The following is a 20,237-nucleotide window of genomic DNA, read 5'->3' on the forward strand; positions in this document are numbered from 1 at the left end:
AATCCAGACATAAAAAGTCAGAGTGGATATATACTAATAATACCCTCTGATAACTTGAAGGTATTTCAATACTTTTATCAGTAACTGTACCTGTCATGAGATATCATTAATATCTATATCTCTTACGGTTTGTTTCTGTCCTCCACCATGATTTACTCGCCTGTTCCTGAACTGCGCGTGCCGATCGTGGTCACGTGACTGTCTGACATCACGCAGGTATGAAAGTCAGCTGTTAGTAGGAGGGAATGGCAGTTAAAACGGACAACAGGAAGCGAGGCAGTACCGCGCCCTCTTCCTCGTTATCATTATTAATATTGATATCTTAAAGGTTCATTCTTCAGCCATGATTCTAAACGCGCGATGGTTTCTGCTGCTCGTGCTCCTGTGCTGCGCGCACACCTGCCTGACGCAGGTAGGTAAGTATTTCCTCTTCTTTAGTTCTGTCTTCATGTTTGAGCTGCGTTGGCTGACTCCCAACATTCAGAGTTCGGTGCCCAGAGAGGATCTCAGAGATTCTGAATGTGGAGCTCAGGTTAGTTTGGTCCTGGACGGATCAACCTGTTAGAATTAGTTTGATCGTGATATAAAATGAGCCTCTGTGGATCAGGTGATATAATGCAGGTGACTCATGAAAATGAGGAAACATATCAGTCTCATCTTTCAACCTGCTGCAATTCTGCGTTCTGTAATATCATTTTAATCCTGTGCCGTCTCAGATGAGAGAGGCTTAACCGGCATCGAGACCAAAGAAGGCGTGTTGATCCGCCCCCACGCCCAAGACATCCTGACCAGCCCCCTCACCACCGTCTTCCTCCCGGTCGTCTACATCATCGTGTTCGCGGTGGGGCTGCCCACCAACATCTTGGCCATCTGGGTGTTCCTGTTCCGGACCAAGAAGAAGCACCCGTCCTCCGTCTACATGGCCAACCTGGCTCTGGCCGACCTGCTCTTCGTCATCTGGGTCCCCTTAAAGATCTCCTACCACTTCAACGGCAACAACTGGCCCTACGGAGACGGACTGTGCAAAGTGCTGGTGGCGTTCTTCTACGGCAACATGTACTGCTCCATGTCCTTCATCGCCTGCATCAGCGTGCAGCGCTACTGGGCCGTGGTCCACCCGCTGTCCCGTCTGCAGAGGGACACCCGCCTGGCCGTGTCCGTCTCCGTCTCCATCTGGGTGGTGGTGTGGCTCATCACCGTCCCCCTCTACCTGTACGACCAGGAAGTCCGCGTGAGGAACCTCAACATCCTCACCTGCCACGACGTCACGCGGCCGAGCCAGAAGAAGATGGCGGCCGGCTACTTCCTGACGATGGGGACGCTGGGCTTCGTGGTGCCGACCGTCGTCTGCATCATCTCCTACGTCCTCATGCTGAAGGCCCTCAGGAACAGCATGGCCGACCCGGCCATCGCCAAGAAGCGCAGGAAGGCCGTGGTGCTGATCGTCACCGTGCTGGTGATGTTCGTGCTGTGCTTCACGCCCAGCAACGTCATGCTGCTGGTGCACTACATCCTGCTGCTGGACAGCGCCGAGGACAACCTGTACGGCTTCTACATCACCTCGCTGTGCCTCGCCAGCCTCAACAGCTGCCTCGACCCCTTCGTGTACTACTTCATCTCCGAGGACTTCAGGGAGCACGTGAAGAACACGTTCCTGTGCCGGAGCGAGAGGACGGTGGAGAGGATGAGGGTCTCCTTCAGCGCGCTCAAATACTCCAGAAAGACCAACAGGTACACGTCTGACTCGGGGAACTCGGGGAACACGCAGAGCACCGAGTGCTAGTAACACCTCAGAGTGTGAGCTGATTCCTTATTAATCAACTGTGGTGGAGAAGAAAACGGAAACCAAAAAAAGTCAGATGTGTTAATGACCTCCTGAAGTTTGTCAAAGTTACTGCTTTTTAAATATTGTAAATAATTTTATTTTTTTCATATCATGCACATTTTAATAAACCTATTTTGATCTTCAGATTTATTTTTCAACTGGGATATTCATTATTGCTTTGTTTTTTGTTTTTTTCAAGAAGAAGTACAATATTTTTTTTTTTTTACTTGTATAACTACATTCTCAAGTTTGTCAATAAAAGTAACTGTTTGACTATTTTTTTTTCCCTCTTGTCACACTTTAGGTAAACAAAAACCAAAACCTTGAATGCAATGAGAAGGAGATGACATATTTTCTAGACTTTAATTTATACAATTCTCTAATATTTTCTAATTTTTACAAAAATAGTTTGGTTGTGAGAGTTGAGACTGTTCCATCTGGTTTTCAGTTGAGCCAAAAACGTAATGATTTAAATCATTTTTAATCATTTCATCCATTCGCATTGTAGTCACATCAATTCAAGTCATTATAATTACAGAAAAACAATTTGATATTGAAATCATAAATAATGCTGGGTTTTTCCATCATTTAGGTATTAAATGGAATCACATGTGGTGTTAAAAAGGATCTCTAAACTCGTTAATGTCTGAGTCCTGCAGGAACTGTTCCTCTAACACTATGAGGATGTCGTAAAGTTCAAACTGGATGTTCATTATTTTTAACACACTAATCATATTTAACATTTGTTCAAATCAGGTTTGTGTTTGACAAAATTCGGAATTAATTTGATTACTTTTGTGTAAACGAATCTTAACGTGAGAATTCACCCTCAGAGTTTCAATCAGATTCCTTTTTGGTGCTCAAATACCGACGAGTGTGTTTACAGAGTGGATTTTACAACTCTATTTATTCTGGTAAATATGCAGATATATTTTCTGCATTACAGCTGAGTTAATCAACTCGAGGCTTGATTAAATAAATTAAGAGACTTATTCATTTGTTTTTCTGAGGTAAAACCAACCAGATGTCATATGTTTTAAACCTTTAATCCAAGAAAAGTTCACGCTTTTCCCAGTGGATTGCTATGTGTTTCTGCTTCGAGCTCGTTCAGAATTCATCGGTATCGTGATCGTATCGCTGCTGTTCCATATTTACAGTCTGCTTTTTAGGTCGAATTGGTTATCTTACGCGGTAAGAGGAAGAGACGCTACTTAAACAACCAAACAGAATGTGTTCACGGACACATTATTTCCTCAAAATGATTTAAAGTCATTCAAACACAAAGAGGAACATTTCACAAACTTTCTACAGACCACAAGATATTTAAGGAATTCTATCGAAAAATGTACCATTTTATGTGACTTATCTCATCTGCATAGTTTTCTGTTAAGTAGTTTATTGTCATTGCATGTATTACATGAAAACATTTTGTTTGGCAGAAATCCTCTTAATAGAATATACAAAATAGGATAAATAGAGAATAAACAATATATAAAAAATATAAATATAATAAAATACGCATGTTTTACATCAGAAAACTACAAACACTGTGAATTCTGTAATAAAACCTAACAAGCAGAGCTGAAATTAAAAGTCAATTAATGATGAAAATCTGTAATGATGACTCTCTTTTTTTTTTAAAAGCTACATTTGATGTCTCCAGCTTCTTAAATGTGATATTTTTCTGCAGTTTCCTGTCTTATATTGCAGTAAACAGAGTTTTGAGGGGTTTTGTGGGGTTTTCAACGTGTTTACTGTTTGTGTGTTTTCTTGCTCTCTAAAATTCACTGAAACCCGTTGGAGGGAAAAAAACCATCCCGGTGCGTCAGATCTGGTGGACGGGGTGGAGATGACGTCAGGGCTCCACCGGGGCGGGCAGGAAGGCAGGTAGTCTCGGGGTGTGTCCTGGCGCCCTCAGAGCTCCTCGGACGTTTAAAGAGGCTTGTCGGAGGGAGAAACCGTGAAAAGAGAAGTCAGACGGAGACGGGCTGAAACGTAGAGATGGCTCCAACTCGGGTTTTGTCGCTGCTGTTGGTTTTCTGCTGCTTTTATGCCTCAAACGCCTCAAACGCCTCGACAGGTAAGACCGGAAGTTCCTCTGCTGTTTTGTTTGCGTCGTAGTTGTGGGTCGTTTGGGTACAGACTGCGGGAGACACAAACAATCGTGTCGAAAGAAAGTTCAATTATTTCCCGTTCTCTATTAATGTTGAAATATTTAAAGCCTAGTATGTTAAAAAAAAAAAAAAAAAAAACTGTTGACGGAATTAAGAGTTTAGAGAATTAAGTTTTGTTTGACAGAGTTGATAGTTTTAACCTTGGGATGTGGTCAGCTTCTAAACAAACCCTCCCTGGAATATCGGGAAATGAAGCGTATCTAATATTTAAAAAAAAAAAAAATGTATTGGAAAATAATATTTACGAAGAGTTACTGAGGCTATTTGATGGTAAATTAAGATGCTTTTATCCTCCCAACAAAGTCTGTTATCTGTCTGTCTGTCAATCACAGTCCGAAGCCTAAAGTATAGAGCTTGAAAAGCAGTAAACCTGTCTAATAAGAAATATAAATGGTTGACTTTAAAAAAAAATTTAAAAAATCACTAAATGATATTCTGTCTGTTTGAGAAACCCCTAATATGTGTAATCTCGTGATGTATTTTCGGTATAGGAAACGTTAAAGTTCGAGGGTTTTTCGGGATTGTCGACCCAGCAAACAAAGGCCGAATTGTCGTGGATCCCGCCGCAGCCGAGACGCTGAGGAGCAGCCTCACCACCATCTTCTTCCCCATCTTCTACATCTTCGTGTTTGCGGTCGGACTTCCCGCCAACGGCCTGGCCATCTGGGTGTTCCTGTTCCGGACCAAGAAGAAGCACCCGTCGTCCATCTACATGGCCAACCTGGCCCTGGCCGACCTGCTCTTCGTCGTCTGGATTCCCCTGAAAATCGTCTACCACTTCAACGGCAACAACTGGACCTTCGGCGAGCCGCTGTGCAAAGTCCTGGTGAGCTTCTTCTACGGCAACATGTACTGCTCGGTGCTGTTCATCGCCTGCCTGAGCGTGCAGCGCTACTGGGTCGTGGCCCACCCGCTGTCCCAGCAGAGGAAGAACAACAAGGTGGCCGTGGGCGTGTGCGCGTCGGTGTGGGCCTTCATCTGGCTCACCAGCACGCCGCTGTACCTGTACGACCACACGGCCCGCCTCAAAGACCCCAACATCACCACCTGCCACGACGTCAGCGTCATACGCGACCTCGTCAGCCCCTTCGACTCCGTCAGGCTGCCCTACTACTACTTTATCTTCATGGGGATGGTGGTGTTCCTCGTGCCGTGCGTGGTGATCGTCGTGGCCTACGCTCTGCTGCTCCGAGTTCTGGGGAAGAACATGGACGACGACGCGGCGTCGAGGAAACGGCGGAAAGCCGTGCTGCTGATCGCCGTCGTCCTGGTCACGTTCCTGCTGTGCTTCATCCCCAGCAACGTCATGCTGGTGGCGCACTACTCCCTGCTGAAGGACGGGGAGGTCAACAACGGGTACGCTTTCTACGTGTCCACGCTGTGTCTGGCCAGTCTGAACAGCTGCCTCGACCCGTTCATCTACTACTTCGTGTCCGAGGACTTCAGGAACCACGTGAAGAACACCCTGCTGTGCAGGAGCAGCCGGACGGTGGAGAGGATGAGGGTGTCGTTCAGCTCCATGAAGTACTCCAGGAAGAGCCATTCGTACGTCACGGACGGCGGGAACACGCAGAGCAGCTCCTGTTAGCGTAGGCGCCGTCGTGTCGGCCGTTTTTTTTTTTTTAAATAAAAGACTTGAAGTCACCTCAAAGCGTCTGAGGATGAGTTTTAAATGTGAAGAAGACGACAATCTTCATCAAGAGCTGCAGCATTGTGCCAAAATGTGAAATTGTTTCTTTCATTTTTCTCGATATAAACGGAGAGAAATACTGTCAAAGACTCGTATATAGTAAAAAAAAAAAAAATCGGACTGACTTTATTGCTGCTTTGAAGACTTAATGTCGTCCACATTAATCTGGTGCAACTGAGAATATATCGAACGCCGTGCCATAAAATGTTATTTAAATTTTTACATTCTTGCAGCTAAGCATGTTTTATATCGTTTTGTGCTGCAGCTTTTACTTTTATTAGGTTTTAAAGTTGAGGGAGCTGTGTGATGTTGTTACACAGTTGTTAAATAAAGGCTGAAACAGCAGGATGCAGTTTCTGTGATACTCCTTTTGTACTGTTGAGTCACGGACTCCTGTCCTGCATGGAAAGACTCCTGGAGACTTTTGGAATTTGTGGAATGTGTTGCTTTGAAATTCAGGGTCATACCATGTACAAACCTGTTCTTTAAACGAGGGCTTTAGATGTTAATCTTTTCGGATATTTTTGGAGAAAATAGTTTGACAGGGAGGAGTGTTAGAGTGGATTGGGTTGTAGAATGTTTGCCAGTGTGATGAGGCATCTTTCAGGATGATGTCAGCAGACCGTCTGCCATCAGGTTTCTGTGTCGGATCACTTCTCTCACCAATTTCAGACATGTTTTATTTTCAGGTGGGAACCCATCTTCTTTTAAAAGACAATAGAGTCAACAGAGGGGCATTGTAAACCAAAGTTAATCCTCTTTGCACTTGTTTGTCTTCAGATAAGGGGGTAAGGGCGGCCGCTGTGTGAATGACCTACGACCCCCCAACCCAGGAGCCTTCCTTACTGTTTTTTAAATGGGTGAATGGATTGTAGTGGAGTGTCGTCTTACCTTTTGTCAGCAGTCTGAGTTGAATACCTTCCTTTGACATGGTGGGGGAGGAGCCACGCCCTGTCTGTGTTACATTTACACAGCAGCTGTCGGGGGTTAGTGTGTTACACTGTGACCAGGACAAAGAAAAAAGAAAGAAGATAAATCACAAAGCACCCTGTGGCTGAAAAGGGTTTATATATTAGCATATCTTTATAGATTAAAGATGAGTAATATAACCTCCAGGTTTATCATGTAGATGGAAAGAGCTGATGCAGGGAGGGGCACTTCCTGTAACATATTTTATGAGGACGAACTCTTCTGCGGGAAACAGAGACGTGTTTATTCAGCCTGGATAAGAACATTAGGTTCTCTTTATATTAGCAAGTTTGGGGTCTTTTCTACACAACTGAATCAATATTTCACTGCAGCCGTGAGAGACAGTGTTGAATGAATGGAAAGGTTTGCATTATTATGGGCTGTGATTGTACCATGTGCACATTTAAAATGGCTGCACAACAAAAAAAATTACTGCGTATTGTCTCATTTGTTTAACCCCAAACTAGTCTTTTTTTTTTTTTTTTTTTACTTTACGAAACAAAATGTAAATATAAAACAATGCAGACAAGTTCTCAATATGATATACAGAAAAACAAGCATGTGCATTTAAATAAGTACAATTAGAACGTAAAAATAAAAAATACAGGTGACAGATAGACTCCATTAATGTGAAATTACGATGAAAAACGAATTAAAAACATGTCATTCCTTCCTCAACCAAAAGCCAAAAGTGTGAAAATTCTGTTATATTTACATGGAGCTGAGCTAGTTGTCTCCCCCTGTTTGCAGTCTTAGTGCCAAGCTAAGGTAACTGTCTGTAACTTCATGTGTAGCTGAGTGATATCGAATTTCTGATTGTACTCTGGGTGAGAAGTTTCTGAGATGTTGAACTATTCAGTGCGTCTGAATGCAGTGTTTCTAAAATAAGCGTGACCTGTTGCAACAGGCAATTCAACAAAAACCCGTTGAACCAGTTCTGACTGCAGTCTCCCATCACACTGGGTGTGTGTGTGTGTGTGTGTGTGTGTGTGTCTGTGTGTGTGTGTGTTGGTAGGAACAGTGACCTCTGCTGGTTCATGTGTTGGAAGTTGAGTTCATATTATATGTACTGTATGTATAATCTATTAATCATTCTGCAAAAGTAAAGTGGGCAGACTTTTTATTTATTTTATAATTTAATAACTACAACTATGTGATTTGACGTTTTCATTTTTTCTAAAATATAAAATGTGTACTAGAGAAGTTTATCACATTATAATCCCTGCTGCTGAAAACACAGACGTCCTAAAAATTAAAAAAAAAAAAAAAACTACTATGGTTTTATTTTTACATTTAAAAGACTATGCGTGACAGGGATATTCTCTTTTGGAGAGTTTAATGAAGAACTCCTCCAGCGAGAGCTTCGAACAGAGGACGGTAGATTAGTATTGCGGCCACGCATCATCGCTGGGATGCAGCTAAAAGACCGCTATTCATGTGTGCGAGTGAGAGGGTGGGCGAGAGAAAGAATGTACGTGCTAACGTGTGTGTAATCACTCTGACAGATCACACCACTGATCCACCGTCAGCAGAGAGCAGCTCGGTGCCGTTCAACACAACAAATCTCAAAAGTACGAGCTTTTATTTTTGCTTCATTTTATTTTTCACGGTAGCTCCAAACACGTTGCACACATGTAGAAACTGACCTGAGAATGCCACGCAGACAGACAACAACACATCAATGGAAAATCTCTACGAATAAGAGATAAATGTACATAATACAACAGTACAGGATCAACTATACTATCATCGTACACAAACACACATTAGAACATTTTCTGACAACTTACCAGACAGTAAGAACAATGTTAAGAGTGATTATCAGCTCCTCAAATGTAAAGAATATTATCCATGTTCTGTTAGAGAGAAGTGGAAGAAACCAAAATAACGTGAGTGAATGATGTCAAAGAGAAAGGAAAGAGTGGAGAGAAGACACCAGATGAGAGCTGGTACAGAAGAGGCAGCTCTGAGTAACGGAGAGTCAGTAAGAGATTCATCGGAGCTCTTCAGTCTTTCCTCCCTCTCGTGTCGTCTGGCTCCGCCGAGGCTGGCTGGCCGCAGGGAGCTGGCGTGGTGTCGGTGCCACCCAGCCAGTCCCAGTGGGAGAAGAACGGGGCAAAGTTGGTGCCAGGTCGCCGGTGGTGAGCGTCGTGCTTCGGAGCGCCGCCCCACAGGCCGAAGGGGACCAGGTTGTGCACGGCCCACGGGAAGTCGTAGCCGCAGTGATCCTCGGTGGACACGTAGACGTTGAAGACCATGAAGCCCCACGTCGTGAGGCAGTGGCACTGCAGCAGGATCGGGTCGACCGTGGCCCAGAACCCCACGCTGAACAACTCCCAGCCCGACAGGTACTGGGTGACCAGGCTGAACGGCTGGTTGTACTGGTGGTGCACGGCGTGGAAGGTGCGGTACAGCCAGGCAACCCGGTGGTGCAGCAGGTGCCACAGGTAGTACTGGAAGTCGAAGACCACCAGGCAGCCCAGGATGCCCAGGAGGAAGCTCCAGAGGCTGGGTGCCTCCCGGGGCAGAGGGGTCGGCGGCCTCCACAGCCACTGGGCCACGGCAGCAGGGAAGATGTAGAGCAGGTGGTTGTAGGTGGTGACACTCAGCGTGGTCCAGATGTTGGGCATGGTGACGGGTCGGTCTGGATGCAGCCGGTACCGGTTGATGCGGGGCCAGGTGGGAGCCAGCAGGTCCAGCACAGTGTAGAGACCAACCAGGAAGAAGTAGGTGGTGACTGAGAGGACCACAGGGAAGAGAGGGCTACGCAGGAAGTCCTGGTGGTTCTGGAGGAGATAGTCCCAAACGGGCTGCAGGACCAGGTCCTGGGACCGGTCCCCGGTCACGTTGTCCACATCCTCAGATCTGAGTAACCTGCCTGTGTTCATCACTAACTGGATGGCAGCCCTCTCGTCCAAAGAGGGCCGGTCCGAGAGGATTAATCCTTAACGAGCCCAGGAAAAGATAAAGAGGTTCAATCAGCCTCCTCCTATAGGTTAAGCAACCGCAAATTGTCTGATGATGTGGTGCCAAATTGGAATGCTGGACTGTCTTAGCCTCTTATGTATGTTCAAGCCCCACCTCCACCCCCCACCACCCTCTGCATTTTAAAAGAAGGCGCTCTGTAAAGGCCCTTTTTCATGGGCACAAGGAGCGCAGCCAGGACTCAGGAGTCGGGCCGCAGCAGCGCTCATTTTTGTCCCAAATCATGGAGAGAGAGCTTCCGCCTTCCTGTGAACTTCACTTGGTCACAAAAAAACAAAAAAACAACAACCCAACGAGGGCTCATATGTCAGCTGTTAACTTTAACTGAAGAAAAACATGAATCACACCACAGTGAGTTATACTCTCTCTCTCTCTCTCTCACACACACACACACACACACACACACACACACACACACACACACACACACACACACACACACACACACACACACACACACACACACACACACACACACACACACACACACACACACACACAAAACAGGCGCTCCAAATGGGTAATTAATCATCGAGAAGTTGTCAAATGAGACATTCATTCAAAAGCACTTCCTGTCTGATGCTGAATAAAAGCTTCGGCTGGTTTGAGTCTATTTACAGAAAAAAAAAAAAAAAAAAAGATTTCATTGATCAAAACTGAACTGGAGACGACAACTTTTGTTTCTGTGGTGCAGGAAGATGACATTTTATTGAATAACGTGCTCTGGATGTGGTCAAGACAGTCATTATCAAAAGAAATCTTGTTTACAAGAGTTTATTACCACGTACTTCGGAAAAGCCGTCGTGATATCGTCCCAACACGAGGTGCATTTAGTTCTTATCAAGGTTGGAAGAAACAATTGAAGTTTAATTCAATTTACTCAGTAATTTTTAAGAATTTGTTATCTCGAATATTTTGTGTTAGGTGACTAAACCTAAACCATTATTTTGCCACTAATCGCCTCGCTGCTAGGAGACCTCCCATGATGCACTGGGGAGGTCTTTCAATCTCCACACATTTATATGCCAGAATTACAAAACGTTGTAGCTCCTCAGTAGTTGACTTTTTTTGTTCTCTCTCTCTCTCTCCCGGTACCTTTCTGCATGTGTTTCTGGCTCTGGAGTTGCACGTTTCAGATGTATGCTGTTCTTTTCTGTCTCCGCTCTCCGCTTACCCATGATGCAGTTGGACCATGATGGCGGAGGGGCTGGCGGGCCCAGCGAGGAGCATGAGGAGAGGGAGAAAGACAACGCCGATAGTGGAGCTTAGTGTAGGACTTGTGGTGAGCTAAGAAACGAACAAATAATAACAACAACATTGAGAGGTGACGATAATTAACATTAGGCTGCATGCTACCGCAGGAGCCCTCTAAGGTCATGTTGATAAAACTGAGCAAAATAAACACGAGCAGTGAACAAACTAGTTAAATTATGGTGATAACATGACAGTAAAATATAACTGTACTCCTAAATTAGCTGCTTTCCACTTCTCTAAATGCAAATGCAGTTTAACATTTGCCGGCAGCCAGTAATCTAGCTTCTTTATGTTTTACACAGAGCTAAAAATGTTTTTTTTAATGTTGTGTTTTTGGAGAAATATAATTATTTTGTGAACTATTTATCAACATTAGTGTGTTAGCTGGCAGCGTTTAGTTTTATTTATTTATGTATGAGGCTACAAGCATATCAGTGCTGTTTTAGAACTGAAAAACGAGTTTGGAAACCAGTTTTTTTAAATTTGGTTTTACAGTTTCTGCAGTGGTACTTTTATCATGAACACGTGAATCATCTGATTGATCATTTATCATATCTACTCTCTCCCTCTTAATACAGGATCCATCCAAGAAGTTCAGAGGCCTCCTTTTAACTTTGTAAGTTTTAAAATGTGTTCAAAGCGTCTTTATCTGTCAGATCATGTGATCAATCATTCATCACGTGGACTTTCTCTTCCTCACAGGATGCCATCGATCGGATTCTTCGCAGCAGACAACTTTACAACCCCTCTTATTAAAAGGTATTTATGATTTTTCGTCTCTTTTAATCTACATTAATTCCTTTTTACACGTTAAAAGGTTTAGTGTTTTTAGGGATTAGTGCTCCTCACATATTCTGTTGGAAGAAATTTATTTTGGTCCCTAGAGCTGGTCCTTTCTGTTTAATATAAAAATAAATAAAATGTATAATATATAATGGGAATGTATAATAGAAACAGGATGTGTTTTGCAAAATTATTGTAAATGTAGGTCTACCACAGGGCATTAACAAAATCATAAAGTACACTTTCAGTACACGTTCTGATTTCCGCCAGTAGAGGGCAGCAAATGTCAAGTCTTAATCAAACGGTCACAGATGACACCCGTCAATAAAACCAACGTCTAACTAATGATGCACACTGTGACTTGTGGAAAACTCGAGCTGGTTAAACTTTGTTGTTGGAGTCCAGATTTGCAGCCAAGAAAATTTGTGTTTCCGCACCACGTGAAATTGATTTATGATATTTATCTTCACAATTCAGACAATATATTGGTGACAATGAAAGTGGCCTATTCAGTAACAGTGATTATTTTTTATTTTTTTTAAAAAGCTACTTAAGTGATTGCAGAGCTCCGTGATTCATCAATAACATGCAGCGATGACGTGCAGAATGCTGCATGTTGTCTGGAGATTCTCTTCTAACCTCAAGCTTAATGTTTCCTGTGGATCCTTCATATCAAGTCAAACATAGAAAAAAAAAATAACAGTGAAAGTCACAGAAGTAAAAAAAAATATATAAATAACAGTTAGCTTCAGGCAGCAGATCTGACCGCCATCTGACCCACAAGTATGAACTCTTTCAAGGAGTACAGTTTGGTTGTTGCCACGTTGTCAGATATGATAAGAAAAAGTGTCCGAGGGGAAAAATAAGGACAATCACAAACAATCACAGACGTTACCGAAGGTGTTGGTGACATCAATGAGAAGTGGAGCTTCACCACATCACTACTGAGCACCGCTCGGTGTCTGAGGAGACGATGACAGGGTGTGAGCCTCGCTTCACTCGTGAGGGAGAAAATAGACGCAACTCTGCTGCAAGAGAGTCCAGGAAATGATGTGATCTCATTTACGGGCCAGTGAAGACAGGTTTGTACTAATGTGAAACTGTTGCAGTTAGAAAGTAAAGAGTGATGCCGCTGCGGAGAAACAACCGTCATCATCGGATCAGTGACATCTTTCAAAACACTTCTTAAAACTTATCTCTTTAGAAAAGCTTCTTATTAATTCTAAGCACACTTTTTGATTTTTTTTTCCTGCCTCTAAGACTTCCAATGTATTGTATTTTTAATTGTTGCTCTTGTCATATTTCTGCCTGGTTTTATTTGCCTATTTTATAAGTGCCGTCTAAATAAACTTTTATTATTATTATGATTATTATTCATCACTATAAAGCAACAAAAATGATCAATGAAGTTCAGGCGGTGAGAAATCCTCCTTAAATCGCTATCTATACTCAAACAGGTTGACAACTACGGTAATACTTCAGACCAGAACTTTCACTGGTGAAAAATTTGACTTAAAATGAATCTTATATACAATATTGTCAATATTGTCAGGTCTCGGTCCTACTATGTAAAATATCCTGAGATGACGTGTTAATATTTGGCACTGCAGAAATAAAACAGACTTGTTCAGTATCTTAACTGAACCACTTTCTCTGTGCTGCAGGACTGCAGGTCAAACAGGTTTGAAACATCATCAACATCTCCTCTGTCGTCATAGTGACCTTGAAGATGCTGCACACGACCTGACGGTTCACCAGAGGATATGAAATGATTCATCACCTGTCAGGTAGGAAGCAGACACACTTTTATTTATTTATTTATTTTTTGTCCTTATAGGACCACAAACAGGACTTTAAAACCCACGTTAAATGGCACTTGAACCCAGTGTCAGTCATGTTTTGTGTTTTTGTCAAAGGGTATATAAAGTCATGTTTAATAAATTATGATTAAATTAGAAGAGCACCGTGGTCATTAAAATAAAAATTTTCTTGTGTAAATCCTTCCATGAAAAAAGATGTTCAGTGCAGTAGATTATAGACATGCATCATTAAGATTAAAAGAAAAAAAAAAAGATTTTCTAATAAAAGATGTAGAGAGAGAACCGTGGCTTTTCATATTCTAATAAAACAATTCTGGAAAATAATTTACTTTCTATTGCTGAACATGTAAAAACATTATCCATACCCGCTTTATCCTGAACAGGGTCACGGGGGGCTGGAGCCTATCCCAGCCCACTTTGGGCAAAGGCAGGGTACAACCTAGACAAGGCGCCAGTCAGGGCCAACACGTAGAGACACACGGAAACAAAGACCATTCACGCTCTCATTCATACCTAAGGGCAATTTGTAGAACCACCAATTAACCTGAGACACATGTTTTTTGGATGGTGGGAGGAAGCCGGAGTACCCGGAGAGAACCCACGCAGGCACAGGGAGAACATGCAAACTCCACACAGAAAGGCCCAGGCCCAGATTCAAACCCAGAACCTTTTTACTGTGAGGCGACAATGCTAACCACTGCACCACTGTGCCGCCCGTAAAAACATTATATTTTGTGCAAAGCTGATCTCTAAAATAACTCACTAATCTAAAAAAAACACTTGAGCGTTTGATGCAGCGTCAGTTTGTGTCGGATGTTTCACTTCCTGTGCAACATTTACTACCTGCAGCTGTGAGGGAAAATGTTTCATCACCTTAACAAATGGAAAGTTATTTTCTTTGGGGCAGCGAGTGGAAGAAAAGTTAGAGGAGCAGCTGACAGCCAGCATCCCTCAGGTGCTGTCTTCAGGGGCTGAGGGCTGAATGGAGTGTTGTTCTCCACCGTCAGTAGTGACACAGTGACAGAGGAGGGGCGCTCACGTGTGAGAGCGACCGGCGGACACTAAATGACAAAGTACGAGAGCCGCAGAGGCTAAAAATAAACCCAACGGTGAGAACGTGACGAGTTTGAAGCACAAGGTGAAACTGAGAAAACAGGAACAAGAGAAACAGCAAAGACAAACTCTTTTTTTTTTTTTATACCTAAATAAAATGAAATGAAATTAATTAAAACCACCGAGCCTAGGAGGCAGAAACATGTTTATATCCACAGCTAGAACTAAATATCCTACTTACAATAAGATGGATTTATACAGATTTGGCAAAGCTGTTAATAAGCAACAAAAAAATATGTATATTTGTGGAGGAAAGTAACTTTAAGGCAAACGTTGTTTATTGTTTAGCACTTTGAACAAGACAGGATATAAACATAAAACTATACAGAATAAAAAAAGATCAAACCAGAGAGCAAAAAAACAACAACCTGCAGTGCAAGAAACAGATGAATCATTTTTTGCCTTTTTTGAAATAGTTTCAGGAATTTGAAGTGAAATGAGCTAAATTCCAGATAATCGGGACGAGCAGCTTCATGTTCATGTTACTGTAGATGTTGAACTCAGCAAGCTTCCTGTCTGAATTAAATCATCAGAGCAGGAAGAAGTCCGACAGAAGAACATGCTGTATTTTGGTAAAAGTGGTGATATGATGTAAAAACGCTCCATTATTATAAAGAAGAGTTCTTTAATTCAAAATGTTACTGAGGTTCAAGGACACAAATTCATCAAATCAGCAACGTGCACTGAGAATATAGGAGTAAAAGCCAGATTAGCACATATTATATTGGATTATTATTACACATACATTAACATATATGTAGCATTTTAAGCAGCTATGATGGAGCTGATACACATTTTATACTCTTTACTGAGACTTAATAGTATTTTTGAACAGTCAGACCTTTTTATTTCAAGTGTGCAAGAACTTTGCAGTTATTATTGTAGTTTTATTTATATGTCAAATACATGGAGTGAAGTAAAAAAAATACAATAATATCCAGTGAAATGTAGCTGTGTGTATGCAAGATTACAAAGTCACAGAATAACTAAAGTACGTGAGGAAAACTTAAATTTGTTTTTGAGTAAATGTACTGTTAATATTCAAACAGCTCCCATTTTACACTTATCAGCAGTGTATATGAATATTTAATAAATAGTTTATTCCACTGTGCTAACACTGTAATATGTTAATCAGTTACAGCCGAGCACATAAGGAAAATATTTTAATGAATATTTTCTGTCCATTTAAAGTAAACGGAAACCTCCATCGTCCCCTGAGCATATTCACCTCCATCTATTTCCACATAATATTTTCTCCTGAGCTGAATCTCAGGACATGAGGACATGAAAGCTGGAAAATTTGACAAAAAACTCAGGACAGTCATAATAATAATTAAAAAAAATATATGATATTCTTTTTGCTTTATTGGCTCACGAACTCAAATAAATGCTTTAAGAAATAAAAGAGAGAAAATGAAAAAGCTGCAATAAGTTGAGTTATCGTTGAACGCAGAGATTCAACCCTCACGAGCTCGACCTTGTTTCTCCCGTGTTAGGGTGAACACACCTGATCAGGTGGACAGGTGTGTGATGCAGTATTACGCAGAGCCGGAGTCACCTCAGGTATAAAGTATAAAGTGTTACAGACGTGTGTGGAGGAACACGCGTGCCTCTGGCTCTGGTGAATCCCCGCGGGGCCTGCAGGGTTACATTGGTACATGTTTTGTTTTTCCACTTAACTCCGCTGATTAAAACCCGGAAAGGAAGACGGTTACCATGGGCGTCTCACCTGTGGAATTAATTAGCGCCAGAAAGATAGAGGTCGGCCCACTCAACGTCTCTCCACTTCCTAATAAACAAGCTTCGCCGCGGCGTCTCTCATCACATCTGCACGGACTCTAACCAGGTGAGAACTCCTCTCTCACACAGAACTACTCTGCTTCGTCCTCTTATTTACGTTATAGTTTAGAGTTAATTAAAGAGGTAAAACATTTGTTTTCCAGGAAACTACCCGAGCTTTTATCCTCCCAGCAGAATGCCGAGCCAGCTCGAGGGTGCGATGGACGCCCTGATAACGGTTTTCTACAACTACTCTGGAAACGACGGCGACAAATACAAACTGAACAAGGGCGAGCTGAAGGAACTGTTGAACAGCGAGCTCACCGACTTCCTCACGGTAACGTGGACATTTACACATTATGATTACTTTAAATCAAAGCTGTTATGTCATGTAGGGGAGTTTTCAGGAAACACCCTCCTCTGTGTGAGTTTTAATTATTGGGAAAGTGTTAGTTCACCACAGACCCTTCACGTCCCCTGAACTGATCTTTAATGACCAACCCTGATTGTTGCAGTTTGCTTGAGGCTCTGTACGGAGGAGGCTTCGTCCACTGAAAAGTCTAATTAGATGATGCTGTTTGATGGAGGAAATAGTTTTTTCATTGATCGCTATCCTGCCGTCGAAGTGTAGCTGCTGGTGGCTCTCACATGGCAGCACCGTGTGAAATGAAGAGCTTGGAGGAGGAGATAGATGGGGTCATTAGAGATAAGTCCGGGTGCTCCTGAGTCGGTGTGATAGCAGAGCGACTTCCAGTGATTGAGACCAACACGTACGGCCGAGGTCTGAAAACCTCCTTCAGTTATCTCTCTCTGTCCTCCCTCATGCGGACGGGCAGCCTCAGGTGCTCACACATCATCCTCATCCTCATCATCATCATCATCATCATCAGTGGCCCATGTCACCTCCAAATATAGACACTCCCATGATGTCATCACATCCCCGTGGGCTGCAGTCACCTCTGAGAATAGACGCAGCGGCAGCGAGACGGTCAGCCTCAGCTTCCACCAGCAGACGCTTTTGACACCCGAGAACCAAAGCTGGACAGATTATTAGAGATATTATACACTATATTTATATTAAATGTTCCTTTATGGTGTGAGAAATGCATGCATGGAGGCTGCCGTCTGAGTGTGAGACAGGGTTTTGCAGGAAAGGAGAAAAGGTTGAAAGTCAGATTTGAAAACAAAATAGTAAATAAGTTTGGTATTTTTGAGGAATTCTGGGATTGTTTACTGATAAAACATGGCAGGAATTTTCATATATTTATTCCTCGATGCTGTCTGTTGTCAACTTTAACCAAATTAGGGCTTAAATGTAGCTTTGAGTCTTTTGAAAAAATGCATACTTTCCTGATTAAAATAAATCCCCCTTCATTGTTTGGGGGTGTTGACTTTAATGAGGAAAGATCAGCGCTGCCCGTGAGGTCGGAAGCTGGAAAAAAGGAAAGCCGTGTCTTGTTGGTCGATGCTGGAGGAGACGAGCGGAGCAGTAAATGTGCGGTGAGATCAGCTGCAGCTCTCGGGTCACCGAGCAGCGACATCGCTCTGCTGGACAGAGTCGTGTCGCACACAGACGCCAGCCCTCGCCTCGAGTCAGTGCTGAACTCCAATAACAATCAGGCCACAGCATGTGTGCGCGGATATTTCCCGTATTATGACCGCGCGTTGAAGGTTTGTTTAATTGGCCAAAAGGGGATCCGAGGGGTCGATGCAGGTTTAAAATTCACAGGAGGGATCATTAACATGATTATTTCTCGTCTGCTCCATGTTCAGTCCCAGAAGGACCCGATGCTGGTGGAGAAAATCATGAACGACCTGGACTCTAACGAAGACAACGAGGTGGATTTCAATGAGTTTGTCGTGCTGGTCGCCGCCCTCACTGTCGCCTGCAATGACTTCTTCCAGCAGCAGAAGAAAACCAAGTAGATGTCTAGCTTTAATGCTTTAACACGTTTAATGTCCCATCAGATGAACCATTCGTGGTAGCATTTTCTGCAGTATACGGTTATTAATTAATATTTATGAACAACGAAAAAAACGTCTTACCAATTTACAGCCTGGAGCTGTTAAACAGTCACCTGATGTCACATTAGTCATTTTAAGATGTAGTGAAGTAATAACTCATCCGTGGAGTTGTTCGTGTCGTTTTTTTTCTATCATTTATCAAACTGTTGTTTTCAAACTTTTAAACTGCTGTCAGCACAATTAATTCGGTGGCCTTTCCCGTAGAAAAAAAAAGACGTCTTTGTCATCCAAAAATGTGGTTTTAAAACCTCCTTAGTTTTTGTCCCAGCTGAGACTCGAGTTTAAATGTCAAATGTTTGACATCTAATATTTTCCTGACGGTGCGTTTAGTGTGCCCCAGTTTATGTTCCTCAGAGAGAGAAATACTCGTTCCCCCTCCTGCTGACGTAAAGATGCACAGGACCACAGTGAATAATCCAAGGGTTGACTTTATGTGTCAGTGATGAGGGTTTAACTGTACACTCTCTGCAACATGTAATGCTTTTAAATATGTTTTGTGTTAAAGATTTTTCTTCTTTCCTTATGTATTTCGAAATATTTTAAAATCCCTAAATCTATTTGTTTTTGATTAATATGTGACTTTAAGCAACGGCTTTTCAAATGAAAACTTACCTGAAAAAAATATTTCACTGCTACTGAAGACTGTGTGGCATCATGTAAAAACTAAAAGCAGTAAATAAACAGCACCGTACCCTCTGGAAACGAGAACGTGTGACTTTTTTGGATTATTTCTCAAAAGGTAAACACTGATTAAAGAAAGTACTATATTCAAAATGATAATGGTTAATGGATCTTATTTTATATATATTCTATTATTAAATCATCCAAAAAACAAGTTCAGTAGTTTTGGTAGTAGTTGGTCATTAACTCTGCCAGTTTTTGGTTTGTTTGTTTTGTCAGCAGGATAACATTAAAACTACCGGCCAAATTTTCATAAAACTTGGTAGGAGAGTGAAGCATGGACCAAAGGAGAAACGGTTAAATTTTGGATCACGTGGAACAGTGTTGAGGCAGATCCAAAAATCTTTTTTACCTTCTATTAACATTGCGAGATTGCCCGTTTGGCCTTCTAAATGTCATGAATCTTAAAATCCAGTCGATGGTGGTAAAGTTCAACAGCAACAAAACATAGGCCATTCTGATAAAATAAGATGGCTTTGATTTAAAACCCACATTCACGGGTACCAGAAATCCTCTCGGATACACTTTGCCCAAACTTAATGCAGCGAGCAGTTTTTATGGAGATACTGGGAGAGATATTCAGACACGCTGAATGACAGGCACACAGAGAGGGCCCTCCCATACGCAACGACCCACCAGGATTTGCCTCAGTTTTCCCAATGGCCAGTGCACTCGTGGACAGTGGTTTTAATGGGGGTGAAATATTATTAATTTAGGTATTTGGACCATGACAAGTTATATATAACCAAAACACCCTTTTGTAGATGGAGTGGAGTAAAAAAAAATATGATATTTCCCTCTAAAATGTATAAATAAAGCAGCATAAAATGGAAGTATTTGAGGAAAGTACTTAAAATTTTTTTTTTTTTTTTTTAAAGTCTCTCTGCTTGAGTAACTTCCCACAGCTGTGAGATGTGTGAAATGGGTGAGTGTGTGAGATGTGCGTGTGCGTGAGTGTGTGAGATTTGCGAGTGCGTGAGTGCGTGAGATGTGCGAGTATTTGCTATGGCGAGTCTCACTCAGCTTCCCCTCACCGGACCGCCTCACAAGGCGTGAGAGGCTGTGCTTTTTGGAAATGACTGTGGAGCATGTCTGGATGACGCATGGTGATCCCAACGCTCTCGGACCACCTGGGTCCA

At 42.5% G+C, this 20,237-nt stretch overlaps 4 protein-coding genes across 5 annotated transcripts; 3 read left to right on the top strand and 1 right to left on the bottom strand.

Annotated features, from left to right (window-relative positions):
* Window positions 1-261: 261 nt before the first annotated feature.
* On the top strand, window positions 262-2,330 carry LOC138625706 (proteinase-activated receptor 2-like). Of its 2 annotated transcripts, none has more exons than XM_069706811.1 (2): window positions 262-416; window positions 717-2,330. In XM_069706811.1, the coding sequence occupies exons 1-2, from the start codon at window positions 344-346 to the stop codon at window positions 1,781-1,783; spliced, it is 1,140 nt and encodes a 379-aa protein (XP_069562912.1). In that variant the 5' UTR covers window positions 262-343; the 3' UTR covers window positions 1,784-2,330. The 2 variants fall into 2 exon arrangements, with proteins under 2 accessions (XP_069562912.1, XP_069562919.1); XM_069706818.1 differs by having other exon boundaries at window positions 265-412.
* Window positions 2,331-3,733: 1,403 nt separating this feature from the next.
* Window positions 3,734-6,037, top strand: LOC138622734 (proteinase-activated receptor 2-like). Its single transcript, XM_069701752.1, has 2 exons — window positions 3,734-3,905; window positions 4,491-6,037. The coding sequence occupies exons 1-2, from the start codon at window positions 3,827-3,829 to the stop codon at window positions 5,585-5,587; spliced, it is 1,176 nt and encodes a 391-aa protein (XP_069557853.1). The 5' UTR covers window positions 3,734-3,826; the 3' UTR covers window positions 5,588-6,037.
* A 2,121-nt stretch (window positions 6,038-8,158) lies between these two features.
* ch25hl2 (cholesterol 25-hydroxylase like 2) lies at window positions 8,159-9,675 on the bottom strand. Its single transcript, XM_069701765.1, has one exon. It carries the CDS (start codon window positions 9,544-9,546, stop codon window positions 8,665-8,667), a length of 882 nt encoding a protein of 293 aa, XP_069557866.1. The 5' UTR covers window positions 9,547-9,675; the 3' UTR covers window positions 8,159-8,664.
* Window positions 9,676-16,300: 6,625 nt separating this feature from the next.
* s100z (S100 calcium binding protein Z) lies at window positions 16,301-19,117 on the top strand. The gene is made up of 3 exons (XM_069706829.1): window positions 16,301-16,459; window positions 16,557-16,729; window positions 18,166-19,117. The coding sequence occupies exons 2-3, from the start codon at window positions 16,589-16,591 to the stop codon at window positions 18,316-18,318; spliced, it is 294 nt and encodes a 97-aa protein (XP_069562930.1). The 5' UTR covers window positions 16,301-16,459; window positions 16,557-16,588; the 3' UTR covers window positions 18,319-19,117.
* Window positions 19,118-20,237: the final 1,120 nt, after the last annotated feature.

Source organism: Brachyistius frenatus, unplaced genomic scaffold (assembly GCF_029030835.1).
Source record: "Brachyistius frenatus isolate BFR_SWC_R1_liver_20210118 unplaced genomic scaffold, ASM2903083v1 Contig_3, whole genome shotgun sequence".
Lineage (NCBI taxonomy): Eukaryota > Metazoa > Chordata > Actinopteri > Embiotocidae > Brachyistius > Brachyistius frenatus.

Excerpts from the sequence above, each read along its gene's own strand:
- LOC138625706 (XM_069706811.1), top strand. The coding sequence starts at position 344 with ATGATTCTAAACGCGCGATGGTTTCTGCTGCTCGTGCTCCTGTGCTGC. Across the intron at positions 417-716 it reads CACCTGCCTGACGCAGGTAG|ATGAGAGAGGCTTAACCGGC; the intron begins GTAAGTATTTCC and ends GTGCCGTCTCAG.
- LOC138622734 (XM_069701752.1), top strand. The coding sequence starts at position 3,827 with ATGGCTCCAACTCGGGTTTTGTCGCTGCTGTTGGTTTTCTGCTGCTTT. Across the intron at positions 3,906-4,490 it reads CGCCTCAAACGCCTCGACAG|GAAACGTTAAAGTTCGAGGG; the intron begins GTAAGACCGGAA and ends TTTTCGGTATAG.
- ch25hl2 (XM_069701765.1), bottom strand. The coding sequence starts at position 9,546 with ATGAACACAGGCAGGTTACTCAGATCTGAGGATGTGGACAACGTGACC.
- s100z (XM_069706829.1), top strand. The coding sequence starts at position 16,589 with ATGCCGAGCCAGCTCGAGGGTGCGATGGACGCCCTGATAACGGTTTTC. Across the intron at positions 16,730-18,165 it reads AGCTCACCGACTTCCTCACG|TCCCAGAAGGACCCGATGCT; the intron begins GTAACGTGGACA and ends CTCCATGTTCAG.